Here is a 19390-nt window from a genome sequence, read left to right on the forward strand (position 1 = left end):
CACTTTCTATATGAAGGTGTCACAAGAGTACCATACTATCATTCAAATCATTTATAGATAAACTGGTCTGAAAAGTTTCAAAATGGAGCTCAAAATTAATTATTGAAAACATTGGGACAGCAATCTACACAGAGGCCAAGAAAAGAGACTATTTTGAGACATACAAGGGTTCAACTATATAGATGATGCTAGAAGTAAAAAAAAGAGACAAGATGTTTTCCATGTTTACTTTTTTAAAAAATGGTGGTAAAACACATCCAAAAAATTTACCATGCCTTTATTATTTATTTTATTGTGATTAAGTGTATATAACATGAAATGTACCATTTTAGTTATTTTCAGGCATACAGTTCAGTGGCAGCCACCACCGCTGACCATCTTCAGATCTTTTTCATCTTCCCAGACTGAAACTCCATACTCATTAAACAATAACTCCTCATTCACTCTTCCCCTCAGAACCTGACAACCACTGCTCTGCATTCTAGCTGTATGAATGTGACCACTCTAGGGATCTCATAAAAGTGGAATCATACAGAATTTTTCCTTTTGTGTTTGCTTATTTCACTTAGTGTAATGTCTACAAGTTTCATCCATGCGGTAGCACATGCCAGATTTTCTTTTTTTTTTAAATGTTTATTTTTGAGAGAGAGAGAGAGAGAGAGGGAGAGAGAGAGAGAGAGAGAGAGCAGACCACATGCCCATTAGTGAGGGAAGGGCAGAGAGAGAGGGAGACAAGATCTGAAGCAGGTTTCACACAGACAGTTGAGAGCCTGATGCAGGGCTCAAGCTCACACACCGTGAGATCATGACTTGAGCCTAAGTTGGTCACTCAACCAACTGAGCCACCCAGGCACCCCTCCTTCTATTTTTAAGGCTGAGTATCATTTTATTCTATGCGTATACCACATTTTCTTTACCATTTCATCTGCCATAAGATAATTGGGTTGCTTCTACTTTTTGGCCACTATGAATATAGGTGTCCAAATATCTGTTCAAGTGACTGCTTTCAGTTCTTTTGGATGTATACCCAAATGTGGAAGTGCTAGATCATATATGGTAATTATCTGTTTATTTTTCTGAGAAAATACCATACTGTTTTCTAGAATGGTTACAACTATTTTACATTCCAATGCACAATGCACAAAGGTTCAGCTTTTACCCCATATCCTCATGAACACTTGTATTTTCTGTTTTTGTAATAAAAGTCATTCGAATAGGTGTGAAATTATATGGTTTGATTTACATTTTCCTAATTGATTACTGATATGGACCATCTTTTCATGTGGTTGTCATTTATATATCTTCTTTGGAAGATTTTTTCAGTTGGGTTACTTGGAGTTGTGGGAGTTCTTTATATATTCTGAATACTAATTTTATACATTTTAGATATTAAAATTCTATCATATATGATTTTCAAAACTTTTCTTTCATTCTGTGGGTTGCTTTTTCACTCTGTTGATTGTCCTTTGATACACAGAAGTTTTAAGTTTTGGTAAGGTCTAACTTATTTATTGTTTGTTTTGTTGTTTTCGATATCCAAAAACTTATTGCCAAATCCAATGTCATAAAGATTTCTATGTTCTGTTCCTAAGAGTTATATATTTTTAGTGCTTATGTTTAGGTCTCTAATCCACTGTAAGCTATTTCTTGGATACGGTGTAAGGTAAGGATCCAACTTCATTCTTTTCCATGTGGATATATAATTTTCCAGCACCATTTGTTGAAAAGACTGTCTTTTTCCCATTGAATGGTCTTGGCACCCTTGTCCAAAGTCACTTGACCATATATGTGAGGGTTTATTTCTTGGCTCTTTATTCTATTCCATTGGTCTCCATGTCTGTCATTAATGCCAACACCAGGCAGTTTTGATTATTACTGCTTCAAAAGTTTTGAAATCAGGAAGTGTGAATCCTCCAACTTTGCTCTTTTTAAGGATGTTTTGGTTATTTGGGGGATTGCTTAAAATTCCATATGAATATTAGGATGAGTTTTCCTCTTTCTGAAAAACATGTTGGGATTTTGACATGGATGGTTTGATCTGCAGATCACTTTGGCACTACTGACATCTCAAAAATATTTAGTCTTCTAATCCATGAACATGGGATGTCTTTCCATGTACTTATGCATTCCTTAATTTAGTTCAAAAATATTTTATCATCTTTAGTGTACAGTCTTTCACATACTTGGCTGAAGTATTTACTTTTCTGTGTTATTATAAATGAAATTGTTATCCTAACTACCCTTTTAGATTGTTAATTGTTGTATAAAAATGCAACGAATTGTTGCACTTCGATTTTCCATCCTGCAACTGTGAATTCATTTATTCATTCTAAGAGTTTTTTTTAATAGAACCTTTACAGATCTACATATAAGATCATGTCATCTGTAAAAGAGATGATTTTATTTAATCCTTCTCAGTGTGTATATATTTTATTTCATTTTCTTGCCTAAGTGGCTAGAATTTCCAATACTGTGCTCAATCATAGTGGTAAATGTGGTCATCCTTGTCTTATTACTGATATTGGAAAGCTTTCAGTATTTCACCATTAAGTGTGAAATCACCTGTGGGTTTTTCTAAATATATATATTGCCTTTAATATGCTGAAAAGGCTTTCTCCTATTTCTTTTTGTAGTGTTTTTATCATGAAAGGGTGTTAAATTTTTTCAAATAATTTTTCCATATCACCTAAGATGATCAAGCTTTGTGTTTTTTTTTTAATTTTTTACATTTTTTAATGTTTATTTTTGAGACAGAGAGAGACAGAGCATCATCATGGGAAGGCCAGAAAGAGAGGAAGACACAGAATTTGAAGCAGGCTCCAGGCTCTGAGCTGTCAGCACAGAGCCCAACACAGGGCTCAAACTCACAAACTGCGAGATCATGACGTGAGCCAAAGTTGGATGCTTAACTGACTGAGCCACCCAGGTGCCCCCAAGCTTTTTTTTTTTTTTTCAAATCATTCTGTTAATGTCGCACATTACACTGCTTTTCATGTGTTTAATCATCCTTGCATTTCAGGAATAAATCCCACTTGGCCATGGTGGAAAAAATAAGATTTTAATGTTTTTTATGTAAATAAAATCATGACATTTATTTTAAAACTGTATACCTTGACTCCACTCTGGCAGTACCTTCTGGGCCACGTGTACTACAGGCATTGGCTCACAAAAGGTGGGAATCTAAGGGTTATTTTAAGCCTCAAATAGTCATAAATATTTGCAAATTCAGGCTAGTATTTCTTTGACAGGTCAAATCTTTAAATACAATTTGATTTTATTTGGTGCCATGTACCAATAGCCACACCTGTATGCTTCTTTACTAGGCAATTAGGCATACATTTTAGATTTGCATGCATATATATATTAGTGTGTGTGTATATATATGTGTGTGCATGTGTATGTATTCCTATACATATTTTTGATATATCAAAATATATGAAATACTATTTGATACACAGACACACACATATTTACTCCCACCATGTTCCTCTTTCTCTCTCTACTTTATTGGGTACTTTCAGCCTTCATGCTTTTGGTGAACAGACCATTTTAAATTCTTTTCTCTCATCTTGCTCTTTTTGAAATATTGGACATCCAACTGGTAGATAAACCTTTATCCTACACCACTTTAATACATCACATATTTTGACAGTGGGAATGACAACTATACCATGGATATGATTTTTGTCCCAAGAATGTGGTTTAACTTGCCACTGTCTCTCACTTCCATTTTTTATTGGTTGGGGATTCAGAAGCACTTGCATATCCATACACTTCTGGATTCTCTGTATTCTATTTGTCACTGAATACATACCAACCAAGTGTGTTCCAATTTCATCTAGCTGCAGCCACAAGCTCCAACGTTCATGTTCCCAGGGTTCTGTTTTCTAACTTTAGAGGTACAGGTTCATTAAGTGCATGACCTGCTTCTTCAGCCTACCACAAAAGTCACTTTTATCAAATGTTTTTCCATTACATAATGTGTATGGTCATTTTCCAATTTTCTCTGTTAACAGGTAGGATTTCTGGATCAATTTCTGGACCAATCAGGATAGAATAGGTTAAAAATAAGTCTAAATCTCAGTGGCCTAACACAACAGAGGTGTATTTTTTGTTCCCACTGTATGGCCAAAACAGGTCAAGTGGGTTTTGCCCCAGATTCACCCAGGCACTCAAGCCAATGAAGGCTTCACTTCAGTGATGCTCCTACAATCATTTCAGCTATAGAACTTAAAACTCCTGCCTGGCGGTGTTGTATTGCAGGATCTGTTCACATTTCAGTAGCCAAAGAAATCACATAGCCACACTCAACATCCAAGGGGAATACAGTCCTACCAAATGCCCTGAAAGGAAGTAACCTGATGATCTGTGAACATCCCTAATAACCACAACATCCATATACTGTTCTTATACTGTACATCCCCTCTGTGTTACTTTACCTAAGAGCATGATGTATGGTTCCATTTATGTTGATGACTCTTACTTTTGTCTCCCTCCCAGACCTACTGTATAATTATATAAATAATTGTCCAACATTTCTACCTATGTATCTCAGAGGCGCCTCATACTCACTTAGCATAAAAAATCAAACTAAGGAAAATCTTGAAATGTTGTTCAACTACTGCCATCACCATCCTCCTTAATTTCCCACACTGTAACTGTAAGACATTTTCCACTCACCCTCCCTTACTCTGACCGCATCTAATAAATCAGCAAGTCCTATTAATTCCACATAAGAAATCTCTCTCCATCCCTACTGGTGCCACTCTATAATTTCCTTTCTTTTTTAATATAATTGTCAAATTGGCTTGCATACAACACCCAGTGCTCATCCCAACAAGTGCCCTCTTCCACGCCCATCACCCATTTTCCCTTCTCCCCCCACACACCCATCAATGCTGTTTGTTTTCCGTATTTAAGAGTCTCTTATGATTTGCCTCCCTTCCTCTCTGTTTATAACTATTCCCCCCGCTCTTTCCTCATGGTCTTCTGTTAAGTTTCTCCTGCTCCACATGAGTGAAAACATATGGTATCTGTCCTTTTCTGCCTGACTTATTTCACTTAGCATGACACCCTCGAGTTCCACCCGTGCTGCTGCCAATGGACAGATTTCATTCCTTCTCATTGCTATGTAGTACTCCATTCTATAGATAAACCACATCTTCTTGATCCATTCGCCAGTTGGTGGATATTTACGTTCTTTTCATAATTTGGCTGTTGCTGAAAGTGCTGCTTTGAACATCGGGGTACATGTGCCCCTATGCATCAGCACTGATGTATACCTTGGGTAAATTCCTAGCAGTGCTATTGCTAGGTCGTAGGGTAGTTCTATTTTTAATTTTTTGAGGAACCTCCACACTGTTTTCCAGAGCAGCTGGACCAGTTTGATTCCCACCAACAGTGCAAGATGGTTCTGTTTCTCCACACCCTCGCCAGGATCTACAGTTTCCTGGTTTGTTCCTTTTAGCCAGTCTGACTGGCATGAGGTGGTACCTCAGTGTGGCTTTGATTTATGTTTCCCTGATGATGCCACTATAATTTTGATGATCATCATCTTCTCCATGGATGGCTTTATTTTTATTCTTCCTGCCTTCATTCTTGACTCTGTTGACTCTGGGACAGGGATTTTCTTACTAAAATATAAATGGATTATCAAGAGCAGGGACCTCTTTTATTCACTGGTTACCCCCAAAAGCCCAGCTAAGTGTTTAATATATATTTGTTGGATTATTGAATGAATGAATGAATGAACATCACTTCTCTACTTAAAACCCTTCAGTAGCATATCCTTGGGTTAATAAAACTCCTTGGCTTGGATTTCCAAGGCCTTATAAGCCTTATAAATGGCTGACCTGGCCTTTGCCTATTTCCTCAGGCTGTGTCCAGCTGTTCCCGCCACATCCTCCACCATTTAGCCATAATGAGTGTCTTAATTCCAGGAATTCTTTAAGTTTCTGTTCATGTTATTTTCTTTTGTTCCTTCACTTGTTCTTACTAATCCCTCAGCCATCATCTAGCTGATACTGACCTCCTGAGAAGCCTTCGTTGATCCCTGTAGATGAGGCTAGGTTGTCCGTTATAGAAGCAGAGATCACGTGTATCTTGCCCAGAACTGCATTCTCAGTGACTGATACACAGGAGGTGTTGAAAAATATTTATCAAATGGAAACAAGAAAGGTTACGGTGAGGAAATACATAAGCAGCTGCTGCACAATGATCAAAATGGAAATGAGTATCTGCAAGAAGTAAGGAAGAGAAAACAATGCCACTGAGGATGAGCTTGAATGTTTATCAAACACTTACTGCATAAATGCCAAACAGAAATAAGATTACTAAATGTCATCTGTTATTAATATGACTGTGCAAGTAGGGACTAATGGACCATTCATTCATTAGCTCAGTCAGCATATTTGAGCCTCCACCAGGAGCCAGATGCTGTAAAAAGTGGTGCGGATGCCAAAATGGATAAATGCACCCTCTCCTCTCCACTCAGGGTCCAATAAAACCAGCCAGACTCTGCCCACAATCTGTTATATTTTAGGGAATGTTCTTTGTCTTTACTTTTACATCTTCAAAGATCAGTACTGCTGCAGTGGCTTTCCTACACCCAATTCCAAGTGTTACTACAGACCAAATTTTTTTTAGACATGGATATCAAGATACAATTCTAGTCCATGTAAAACTCTTCTACTTAGATTTTCAAAACTTTCAGTCCAATCTCAATGAACACACATTCTTGGTGACGACAGAGCTATGGATACTTGGTGATGGAATAATTTAAAATTCCACTTTGATTCCATGAACTTTGGCCCTAGAATAGGAAAGACAATTTTGAACATCTGAGGCCAAGACAGAAAAATTAAGTTGTTAACATATATCTGAGTATTCAGGCAGATTATTGGTCTAACAATGAAATATTTTTCAAACTGATAGACCTAATTAGTCCTTTAAAGCATAACTTATGAAACAAAACACATCGCATATTAGTAAATGAGACAGGCAAAGGGGTCTGAGTATATAATGGGCTAAATGCAAATATAGGGCAACACATAGGGGAAAACCCAACAAATGATGGCTAGAGCTGTCATAAACTCAGTAATTTCTCTTAAGAATTAGAGCCCAGTAATTAAGAATCAGTGCTGCCTCTACAAAGCCCAAAACAGGGCTGATTACATTTAACTATAAGATCTCCTATAGAAGGGCAAGAAACAATGACACATTTGTTACTTCAAAAAAAAGTGGGGGAGGTCTAAAATGAGAATCTAAGTTGCCAAATAAGGAAAAGGCATTTTTAAGTTTTATAGGGTACTTGTATAGGCTTGCTATTTCCCAGTGAGAAAATAAGAAAAGCTCACAAATGTACAAAATGAAGTAACTACCATGAAAAGAAATGATTTGCCAATGAACAGTCACTGAGCTGTTCTGTTACCTTAAAAGACCATCTTTTCTCATTAAATTTCACTTCCAATTCATCTTTAGACATCAGCTGTGTCATTATACGAACTTTATAGAAGTTTCTATGTCATTTCTTTATATGGCATGACACTTACAAACCTTTTCAAATCTGCTTCCTTCCATATAAATCAGAACAAAGAAAAACGAGTTTACAAATGTGTATGGAAGCCCACTGTTTTTCCCCTGACTACCCTTAGGGCTTGACAATTTATAACCAGAGAACACAATCCTGATTTGCAGGAACTCTGGAGTTCCTGAGGCTGGGTAAGTTCCAAGGCTAGATAAACCACAATGGAGCTCCAAAATGGCCAATTCACTACATGTTCTACCTAATAAATGGAAAGGAAATAATTAAAAATCCCATTTTCTCATCATATATTCATAATAATAGAATTCTTGGAACAGTTGGCAATTCTCTATGTAGTTATGGAATAAATGGCAATGTTTTATTTACATGCTAAAAGTAAAGCCATGTGCCGACATAAACCAAGAATTTATATGCTATCAAAAACACTAGGATTGGAGCTCCTGAGTGGCTCAGTCAGTTACGCATCCGACTCTTGGTTTCAGCTCAGGTCATGATGTCACGGTTTGTGAGTTCAAGCCCCCATGTCAGGGTCTGCACTCACAGCGCGGAGCCTGCTTGGGATTCTCTGTCTACCTCTCTCTCTGCCCCTCCCCCACTCATGCTCGAGCACCCATTCTCTCTCTCTGAAAAATAAATCAACATTAAAAAAAAAAAAACCCTACTAGAATTCATAAGAAATCTTAATGGACCCCAGATAACCAAAACTGTTGGCAAAACTGGCTTTGGGCGGGGGGAGAAAAAAAGAGTGAAAGCAAAAATAATTCTTAGAATGCAAAAGTGGATGAAAGTGAAGATGTAATAGAATTATTTTTAAATCAAAGGAAAATACTAAGAACAACTCTATATTAGTACATCAGAAAACTGATGAAAACACTTCCTAGAAAATACAAGTAACCAGAAGTAACTTGACCAGAAAACCTGAACATCCTATTAATGAAATAAAACCAGTAGTTAAGAATCTACCTGCCAAAAACACCAGACCCAGAGACTTTTATAGTTGGATTTCTTGAAAAACATGTAATCCTTATATAATATGGCAAAAGAAAAGCAGCCCAACTCATTTATGAGAATAGAATAATATTTCCTACTTCCTGGGCAATTCAATGCTAAAGCCATGAAGCATAACAGAGCAAGATACATTTATGGGAGGACAAAGGCAAGAGCCCTAGGAGGGAGCCAGAGCCCAAACACCATGAGGACAGTGTATGCCCAGAGGGCAGTTCCTGCAGGATGTCAGAGGGTGCAGCAGCCACAACAGGAGACTTGTTATTTATGGGGGGATTGACTGAGTAAACATTATGAGGATAACAGGTCAGAGCTGCTCATTGTTGGAGAAGATAAATACAAATATAGAAAGGGACAAAGCTAGAATAAACACTGTGGTGTTAGAATGGAAATGATGTTATCAATGTAATCTCAGTGTTTTCAGTAAATAGTGGATAGATCCAGGAAGTTAGGAAGTCTCGGAATGATGGGGGTGGGCTAAAGACACATAAGGCAGGTGAAAAAAGTTATTACTGGCCAAATCAGGGATGATTTGCATATCAAATAATGACAAGAATAATGATAGTAAAGATTATCACCCATGAGTCTATACAGATAAAAATAATGAATAAACTGAAAATTTGGTGAGGAATACAGTATTTACAAAGTCTCAAAGTATCTCCACATAACTTACTCATTATAGAAGGAAACAAAACAATTTCATAGTAAAGAGACTAAACAAACATGATAACTAATGCATTCAAATAGTTGGGGCAGGGGAAAGAGTTCCTTGCACTGTACTTGCAACTTTTCTTTAAGTATAAGTATTAAAAAAATAAAATAAGTGTAATCTCAAAGCCAATAATGACAATAAAATATAGGAAAATTACATGCTAATTCCCCTTAGGACCAAAGGCATAAAATTTAGAATTTTTTAGCAAATAAAAAACTATCTTTTAAATGTATCACCCACAAGAAGGATTTGCAGGATGGTCAGATATCAGAAAAACCTATCTGTACTGTTACACTAAACTATATCAAAAAGTATACTGTACAGAGTAAAAATAAAAATTTAATCATATTTGGAGATTAATAAAGAGCATGATACAAATTTAAAAAGTTATTCATAATTTTAAAAAATATGTCAAAGCAAGCTAGAAATGGGGAAAATTTAAAAATACAAGATATTTGTGGTGGGAAAATTAAAAACAAACCTAGTTGATGTACAACTTTAAAAATGATTCCCTTATACAGAAGTGCTGACGCATAGGAGCACATGTACCCCAATGTTCACAGCAGCACTGTCAACAATAGCCAAATCATGGAAAGAGCCTAAATGTCCATCACCTGATGAATAGATCGAGAAGATGTGGTATATATATACAATGGAGTATTACATGGCAATGAGAAAGAATGAAATCTGGCCATTCATGGCAACGTGGATGGACCTCAACATTATAGGTCAGCTTGGGTTAAACTACTTACGGAATGTAATAGGTTAAACTTCTTCTGGAATGTAATGGGTTAACTTACTGATTGATTTGTTGCAAACTGTTCCCAGGCCCCTTTTCTATGGTCTGATCAAGGCCACGCCTACAGAAAATTGCTTAGTCACTGTCCCACTATGATTGGTCATGTTAGAAGAACAAAGAACTAACTCGATAGGTTCTCACCAAAAACTGGTGACTGGTGTGTCATAATGTAATTGGCTATCATAAAATCCTATGTGTGTCTATAATTTTACTGTAACCTTTGTTTGAGGCCATTCTCTGCTCCTTTGGCTCAGCCATAATTAAAGTTTTGCCTCACTTCAATTCGGCGTTTGGTGGTCTTTTCAACATCAGCCTACAACACTCGAGGGAGTCATGCTAAGTGAAATAAGTCAGGCAGAGAAGGATAGATACCATATGTTTTCACTCATAAGTCTAATAGGAGAAACTTAACAGAGAACCATGGGGAGGGGAAGGCAGGAAAGAGTTAGGGCGAGGGAGGGGGGCAAATCATGACAGACTCTTTAATACTGAAAACAAACTGAGGGCTGAAGGGGGAGGGGCAAAGGCTAAGGGGGTAAATTCATGAGGGGGGTGATGGACATGAAGGAGGGCACTTGTGGGAAAGAGCACTGACTGTTACATGGAAACCAACTTGACAATAAACTATAAAAAATTAAAAGTAAAAAAATAGTATAAGATAAAAATGATTCTTTTTAAAATCAGGAACAAGGTTGGGGCACCTGGGTGGCTCAGTCAGTTAAGTGGCCGACTTCTGCTCAGGTCATGATCTCATAGTTGGTGGGTTTGAGCCCCGCGTCAGGCTGTGCTGACAGCTCAGAGCCTGGAGCCTGCTTTGGATTGGTTTCCCACTCTCTCTCTGACCCTCCCCCGCTCTCTCTCAAAAATAAACATTAAAAAAGTTTTTAAATAAAAAAATGAAATCAGAAACAAGGAATCAGGAACATCCTTGAAGCGTATGTTGCCACTTCTTTTCAAAAACATACTGCAGTTTCATGGGGCGCTTGGGTGGCTCAGTCGGTTAAACATCTCATCCGACTTTGGCTCAGGTCATGATCTCATGGTTTATGGATTCGAGCCCCAGGTTGGGCTCTGTGCTGACAGCTCAGAGCCTGGAGCCTGCTTCAGATTCTGTGTTTCCCTCTCTCTGCCCCTCCCCTGCTCACACTGTTTTTCTCTCAAAAATAAAATAAAAACATAAAAAAAATTAAAACAAAACATACTGCAGTTTGAACCAATGCAAAGAAGACTAAAATCAAAGGTTTAAGAACTGGAAAAGGAGAAAAAAAAAAACCCTTAGGATGCTATAGAATTATAATAGCATGGAATTGACAAAGAGATAGCAAATAAATCAATTTGGTTCTAGACATAAATTTATTTATATGTGAGATATTGCCTTATAATGAGTGCATATTATAAGTCAGTGTGGGAAGGATAAACTATGAGAAATTGGTGCTAGGCAATCTGTATAGGAAAAAAGATGAAAATTATATCCATACCTCATTATCATTATACAAAAAAAATTAAAAACATAAATGTGGGGCAACTGGGCGACCCAGTCTGTTGAGTCTCTGACTCCTGATTTCAGCTCAGGTCAGGATCTCAGAGTTGATGAAATCAAGCTCCACTCTGGGCTCTGCATTTGTCGGGGCCCAGTAGGCCAAAAAACCTCCCGCATAGTGCACATGTGGCTTCTGTTCATCCTATGATTTTCTAGTTGCTTTGCAAAGAGAGCTGCTTTTAGGCTTTGAATCAACTTGGGTCAATCAGTAACTCTAGCCTTCCCTTACTTTGTCTGCCAAAGATTTGCTTTGAGCATCTTACCCTAGAATAACGGATGAAGGGCCTTAAGAAATGTAAATCTCCTCATAGAATTCTTCAGGCTCATCTTCTGCTTGGAGCCAGACCATTACTAGGGAATCCCTCTCTTGTAAGGACTTGATTGTTCCTGTCATTTACTACTGTCCTGATAAAAATGACCTTTTCCGGAGCATGTCTTTATTTCAGGAACCTTGAACTATGTAACCTTTAAAGAAATGATGTAATCACCCATGGTATATAAGACCCTGGCCATCTTAATAAAATGTGGCTTTTCCACCATTCACGTTGTCTGTCATCTGTCTTGTCTTTCTTCTTTCCTAGAGATATTGCACGGACACCAACCCCCTACTCGGGACCTTTCGACTGGGGTGCGTGGGCGGGTCCCCCTCATGCATGGACAGAACAGAGCCTGCTTGCAATTCTCTCCTCTCTGGCCCTCACTTACTTGTTCGTGCACTCTTTCTCTTGCTCAAAATAAAGAAAACTTAAAAAAACCCCACAAATATGTAAGTAAGTCAAAATTTTTAGCACTAAGATTAGGGAAACCTTTTTTTAAAGCACTACACATTAAAATGAGATTATCTGTACAACAAAAGTGAAATGTGACACACTATTTGCACGAGATGAGACAATGGATTAATATATACAGAACATATAAAGAAATCTTACAAATCATTAAAAACTAGGTCTAACAGATATCAAAACAAAATGATATGGAAAGGAATAAAAACAAAGATACTTAATGTCACTAGTAAACAAGGGTGCAAGTTAATACTACAATAAATTATCACTACATGCCCGCTGTGTGGCTGGAACGGCCGAATTTTCATACGGGGTAGGAGGGTGGGTCAGTGAAGAAGAACTATAAAATGTTAGTGGACTGTAACTTAATACAAGCTCCAGAACAATCTGGCAATGCCCCATGATTCCTCAATTTATTTCTGGCTAGAGAAACTCACACATGTGCTTATGGAAGCACTATACACTGCAGGCAAATAGCAAAAATTTGGAAAAAGTGGTCTGACCATTCGCATATGAATAAACAGTCACTTTTTCCACATGAAAGAACAACTATAGATCTTTGTAGCTAAATGTCAAAAAATAGGGTGAGTTCAAACACCCAAGTTGCAAAAGAGTACAGTATGATACCCCATGTCACCAAAGCTCACAAAATACTACTATATTTTGTTCATGTATATACACATACATGGTAAAAGTATTAAATCATGCAATGGAATGATACCCACCAACTTTAGACACCTCTGGGAAGGGTGAAAAGAAAAGCTATCAGGGCCTGATCTGGTCTGTAATGTTTTAGATTTAAAAATGGGGCTGCCTGGCTGGCTCAGTTGGAAGACCTTTCAACTCTTGATTCCACAGTAGTGAGTTCAAGCCCCATGCTGGCTGTAGAGATTCCTTAAAATAAATAAATAAAAATTTAAAAAATAAAAAATCTGAGACAAAATGGTAACTCATTAAAGGTAAATGCTTAATATCTCCATGGAAAAGTGTTGGGAGAAAAGTTGAGAGTGGGCGCTGGGTAATGATAATTTTCAGAGAGGAAAATGCCAGTTTAAGGGGAAAGCAGTCAGTGAGGTGAGGGACCAGTAAGCAGGATGCTTAGTCACAAGGTAACTTATACACTGAAATAATATGCAAACCAAGGAGAAATGCTTTCAAGGACCAATTATATTCTCGTAGATGAAGTAAATGCAAATTCCAATACAACAGAATGAAAAAAGCCACAAAGTGAGCCTACCCCAAGTCACCATGCATGACAGAGCGCAGGCTCTGTGCAGACAGTGCAGACACTGACTAGGATTCTCTTTCTCTCCCTCTCTCTGCTCCTCCCCTGCTCATGCTGTCTCAAAATAAATAAATAAACAAAAACAACAACAAAACAAATTTTAAAAATTAAGGAACAAAGTTAACAGCTAAAATCCTCCAAACCAGGCATTGTACCAAGAACTTTATATATAGTTCCAATATCACATTATCACATTACTACACATAACATGAGCATCATGACTTCATTTTACAAGTGAGGAAACATCCGTATACAAGTAAAGTCACCTGCCTAAATTCATAGAGCTAGTTATATCAAGTCAGGACCTAAACCCAGGTAGTCTGATTCCCAACAAGCATGGTTAATCACTTACAGTTTTATCTACTATTTTGTACCGAGAAATGTATTTTAGATGATACAATATGCACATACACGTATAAAAGTAAAGCAACTTCTACAAAATGCTATTTACCTTAATAATTTGTAGCAAGAAAAAATACTGTTTTTAAGATGCTGGTTTTGAGTCCTGAAATTATGATCTCATGAATCATGACTGGAAAATGCATAGTGCTTAACGGCTTCAACGATATATTATTTATTACAACTATAGCAGCAAAACAAAACAAAACCGAAAAACAAATTAAATGAAACTAAACGGTCAGCCAGAGTTGGAAATTATGAATATAAAAAAAAATTGTTATTCAGAGAAAATACAATAGGCACATTGCTTAGATGATGCATAGTGCTTATACACATAGAAGATATATAAATATATAACAGCTGGCTTAAGGTAAAAAGGGTATAGGCAATTACGCTTTTATTTTTAATTTATAAAGGCTTTTATTTTAACTTACAAACTGGGGTAGTTAAGAGACCAGATAGTAGCCACTTTGCTTTTTACTTTCTTGGCACCAAAGCAATTTACCGATGTAAATTAACACCTGTTCTAGATCATGGTGCAAAGTTTTCCAACTAGTTGTATAACGCTAGCAAAACTTTTTATGCCAAAATATACAGACAATAACACACGTTAAAATAAAGATCTTCTCCTAATATTTTTTTATAAGTGAGAGAGAAGTTGGAATCAAATAACTTACAATATTAAAAGAGAACAGAAGTTTGCAAACACACCCTAAAGCCACACACGTGTAAGCGTTACGGAACGGGGCTCCCTGCCACCCTACCCCTTCGCCAGCGCCTTGGACACCAACGCCCCTGGCGCCCGAATCAGTCGCAGGCTTCAAGAGGAGGGCGCAGGGCCACCCGTCTGGGGTCTGGCCCTGGCCTCCTCATCGGCCAAAGCCTCACAGTACTGCGCCGGCCAGTCCTTGGGGTCTTGATTATGGACTTTGGCCACAAACTTAAGAACTTTCATCTTGCTGGTTTCCAGGTTGGTCCGGGGACCCCACTGGAATTCGTAGTCTACAGGATCAGTGTGGGGTATCCGTCGGTACTCCAGGTAACGCTGCCGCACGAATTCCTCGGTAATAAGTTTCTTTGGGTCCCCGAAAACGACGTGCTTCTTTGTGGGGAACACCCCTAAGCGACGCAGGAAGTCCCAGACCTCCGTTTCCTTGACAGCATTGCCCTTCATGAAGATGAGACCTAGAACGATCATCAGGAGGCCGGTGGTGGTCGTGCCCTGGTCGCCTCTCACCTCTGCATCCTCCTCCACCGGCTCCAGAGTGTTGATCAGGATGTAAGCGTTGCTTTTCGGTTCCAGCTCCACCAGCTTGTACCCGAAGACGTACTCGAGGCGCTCGGCAGCCAGCTTGAGGAGATCCGGGAAGATGTCCCTGTAGTCCCCGATGACGTGCTTCAGGATGTCAGCGCGCCTGATCGGGATCTTCTTCTGGTCTTTAATCAGCAGGAACTGCACCAGCTCGGCCACCTTCAGCTCCAGCTGCTGCTGGGACCTGGGCCCCACCTCAGGGGAAGCCTCGGCCCGGCGGCTGCCCTGTGACGACGCGCCCCGGGCGGCCTGGGAGCCTCCCGTCCCGCGGGAGGTGCTCGGAGCCTCCTCCGCGGCGCCGCGGCCCCACTCCCTCTCCCTCTCGGCCTGGGTGCTAGGGCGGCCGCGGCTCCTCGGTTTCTGCAACATGTCCCCGGCGGCGGGAGCCGTAACGGGCGGCGGCAGTTGAGGCGGCGGCTGCAGGCGGGAGAGCAGCGCGCGGCGGGAATTGTGGGTTGGCTCACGGCACGTCTGGGCGACCTTGGGCGGGGCCGTAGGGGGCGCGCGTTGCATCACGGAGACTGCGCTTGCGTCGGCGGAGCCTGCGTGTTGCGTCACGAGGGCTGCGCCTTACGTCAGGGGCGTGTGCCCTGCCTCCGCGAGTGGGCGGAAACGAGCGGTGGTCTCTGGTGCAGCCTCGCGAATCACAGCAGCGTTTTTTTGTTGTAATTAGTATTGTCGTTACCAGGCCCCCCTAGTAGTGAACAGGAACCAAAACTCTTAAGCAAGTGTGCGGCCAATTTTAGGACCACACGGGCTCAGGCAAATACTGCAGAAAGCATGAAGAGTTTTAACATAGCGAGTATTTTCAGATGGAGGGAACTCAAAAGGGTGAATGTGAGAGAAAAGTAAGGGGAGGAGGAAGGTGAGAGTATGCAAGTGAAGTAAAAGCATTTCTCTCTACATACAGCGACACTGAAAGAATAAAAGACCCAGATGGCTGCTCCTTTGCTTTGCCTTCGCCACTCCCTACCCCTCGGTTCCTGTTCAAACCTGCCTAACCATTTACCACGGGTTACTTTCTGTAATGCCCCGAGGAGTTTATTAAAAACGAATGTTTGGTAAAGGCAGGCTTGCCTTGCAAGCAGGACTCTTGACCATGTTTTCGCTATTTCAGTATTTATAGTCTATGCATTAAACTCCCCAAGCTAGACAACCAGGACAAACCACCACATAAAGCACTTTACTCGTGTTCTTGCTTATTTCTCTTGGAAAGCACTTGCTCACGTAAACTGTGTTGGGCCCACAACCACAATTTTAGCAGAAATGGGTAAAAATGCTACAAACAGAAACGTGCTCTCTCAAGAGATTCTCCGTTAATTTTGAGCATCACTGATCAAGAACTGCACTAATGTGAACCTCTTAAATTTCTTAATTTTTAATATATTAGCCTAGGACTCAGAAAGAAAACCCAGGGGTATCATTCCTCATAATCTGTGATATGTGCACTGTGTGTGTGTGTGTGTGTGTGTGTATTTTTTAATTGTGCAACCCTAATAGCTAACATGAGTCATTTCATTAACTCAAACTATCTGCAATCTGCTGTCATTACTTCTACAGATCTTAGCAAATGTGTTCCTTTTCTATTTACTGACTTGCAGAGAAGAAACTGAATTTCCTACTTTGTCTTTTTAAAGCTGACCACAAAGTGGGAAAACTCTTCAAAAAACCAAATCAAATGGAGTTCCTCTTTAATGCAAATATATTCAAAGGAAAGCGATTCAAAGCACATTATTTGAATAATAGCATCAAAACATAACCTTATTAAAATTTCATTAACTGTTAGTAACAAAATTTTTGTTTGTAATTCAATATGAAAATGCAATCTGATAATGGCATTGGAACGGCAATACTCAATGTGAAGGGATCTTCCATGTTTTGATGTAAGTATGTTAAAATCTAATGAATTATGAGTAATAACTCTGTTCCACATAAGATCTAACGATATATCCTCAAGCATCAGTCTTAATGACAGAAGCCTACTAAGAAAACCAAAATATCAAGGCACTCAGGTTGTTTTTTACAATGAGAAAATTCACCTGCTTAATTTTCCTTACAGATTTGGACTTCATGTTAAACCTCCTGCAATCAAGAATTCTGCAAAAGGTACCTCCAGTAGGATCACCTGTACCATTAAAAAAAAAAAGATGAAAGAAAAGAAAGAAAGGAGGAAAAATCAGCAACTGACAAATAATAGAGAAGTGGAAAATGAAATGAAAGCCACTGTCAACAATTGGGTTTCATTTTCAGTGTAAATCTGCAGTGTCCTTTAGCAGCATCTTTACTCGGCAGATTGTCATACTCAAAATAAGTGACAAAAGATACCAGTTATTGGCACAAAAACAGACACACAGACCAATGGAATAGAATAGAGAACCCAGAAGTGGACCCATAAATGTATGGCCAATTAATCTTTGACAAAGCAGGAAAGAGTATCCAATGGAAAAAAGACTGCCTCTTTAGCAGGTGGTGCTGGGAGAACTGGACAGCAACATGCAGAAGAATGAAACTAGACCAAATTCTTACACCATACACAAAAACAAACTCAAAATGGATGAAAGACCTAAACGTGAGACAGGAAAGCATCAAAACCCTAGAGGAGAAAGCAGGAAACACCTCCTTGACCTCAACTGCAGCAATTTCTTACTCCACACATCTCCAAAGGCAAGGGAATCAAGGGCAAAACTGAACTCTTGGGACCTCATTAAGATAAAAAGCTTCTGCATGGCAAAGGAAACAATCAAGAAAACTAATAGTCACACGACAAAATGGGGAAAGATAGTTGCAAATGACATATCAGATAAAGGGGTAGTATCCAAAATCTATAAGGAACTCACCAAACTCCACACCCAAAAAACAAACAACCCAGTGAAGAAATGGGCAGAAGACATGAACAGACACTTCTCCAAAGAGGACATCCAGATGGCCAACAGGCACATGAAACAATGTTCAGCATCACTTATCATCAGGGAAATACAAATCAAAACCACACTAAATTACTACCTCACGCCAGTCAGAGTGGCTAAAATGAACAAATCAAGAGACTATAGATGCTGGTAAGGATGTGGAGAAACGGGCACCCTCCTACACTGTTGGTGGGAATGTAAACTGGTGCAGCTGCTCTGGAAAACAGTGTGGAGGTTCCTCAGAAAACTATCAAAAGAACTCCCCTATGACCCAGCAATAGCAGTGCTGGGGATCTACCCAAGGGATACAGAAGTGCTGATGCACAGGGACACATGTACCCCAATGTTCATAGCAGGACTTTCAACAACAGCCAAATTATGAAAAGAGCCTACATATCCACCAACTGACCAATGAATCAAGAAGATGTGGTTTATCTATACAATGGAGTATTACATGGCAATGAGAAGGAATGAAATCTGTCCATTTGCAGCAGCATGGGTGGAACTGGAGGGTGTCATGCTAAGTGAAATGAGTCAGGCAGAGAAGGACAGACACCATATGTTTTCACTCATATGTGGAACAGGAGAAACTTAACAGAGGACCATGGGGGAGGGGAAGGGGAAAAATAGTTAAGGAGAGGGAGGGAGACAAACCATAAGACACTCTTAAATACTGAGAACAAACTGAGTGCTTTTGGGGGTGGGGGAGAGGGGAAAAGGGGTGATGGGCATGAAGGAGGGCACTTGTTGGGATGAGCACTGGGTGTTGTATGCAAGCCAGCTTGACAATAATCTATAAAAGAAAAAAAATAAATGTTCATCTTGAAAATAAATAAATAAAATGTAAATAAAATAAATAGTACTTGACTGTTTTTTTTTAAAAAAAAAAAGGATACCAGTTAAAACACCTCTCTACACTGTGTCCAGGAGAGTGCATGTAGGAAAAGACAAGCCCTATAATAATAGTAGAATGAAGTTTAGGCATTACATGGTGAAGTCACCAAGACCCACACTCCATTTTAGATTGACAAGGGAAACCATGGATATTTGGGGAAAAATTTGTGATGATAATGACACAAACACTAATAACAATATATACAAACAACA

General features: G+C 39.2%; 1 protein-coding gene and 1 long non-coding RNA gene across 2 annotated transcripts in view; both read right to left on the minus strand.

Annotated features, from left to right (window-relative positions):
- Positions 1 to 6571: 6571 nt before the first annotated feature.
- Positions 6572 to 19390, minus strand: part of LOC115301916 — a 71488-nt gene continuing 58669 nt past the window's right edge. The window contains exon 3 of the long non-coding RNA XR_003913355.1: positions 6572 to 6839. This is a non-coding gene — a long non-coding RNA (uncharacterized LOC115301916). The remainder of the gene's footprint in view (positions 6840 to 19390) is intronic.
- On the minus strand, positions 13531 to 15862 carry NSMCE3 (NSE3 homolog, SMC5-SMC6 complex component). Its single transcript, XM_029951930.1, has one exon. It carries the CDS (start codon positions 15744 to 15746, stop codon positions 14886 to 14888), a length of 861 nt encoding a protein of 286 aa, XP_029807790.1. The 5' UTR covers positions 15747 to 15862; the 3' UTR covers positions 13531 to 14885.

The sequence above is a fragment of the Suricata suricatta genome, chromosome 9, assembly GCF_006229205.1.
Source record: "Suricata suricatta isolate VVHF042 chromosome 9, meerkat_22Aug2017_6uvM2_HiC, whole genome shotgun sequence".
Classification (NCBI taxonomy): domain Eukaryota; kingdom Metazoa; phylum Chordata; class Mammalia; order Carnivora; family Herpestidae; genus Suricata; species Suricata suricatta.

Excerpts from the sequence above, each read along its gene's own strand:
- NSMCE3 (XM_029951930.1), bottom strand. The coding sequence starts at position 15,746 with ATGTTGCAGAAACCGAGGAGCCGCGGCCGCCCTAGCACCCAGGCCGAG.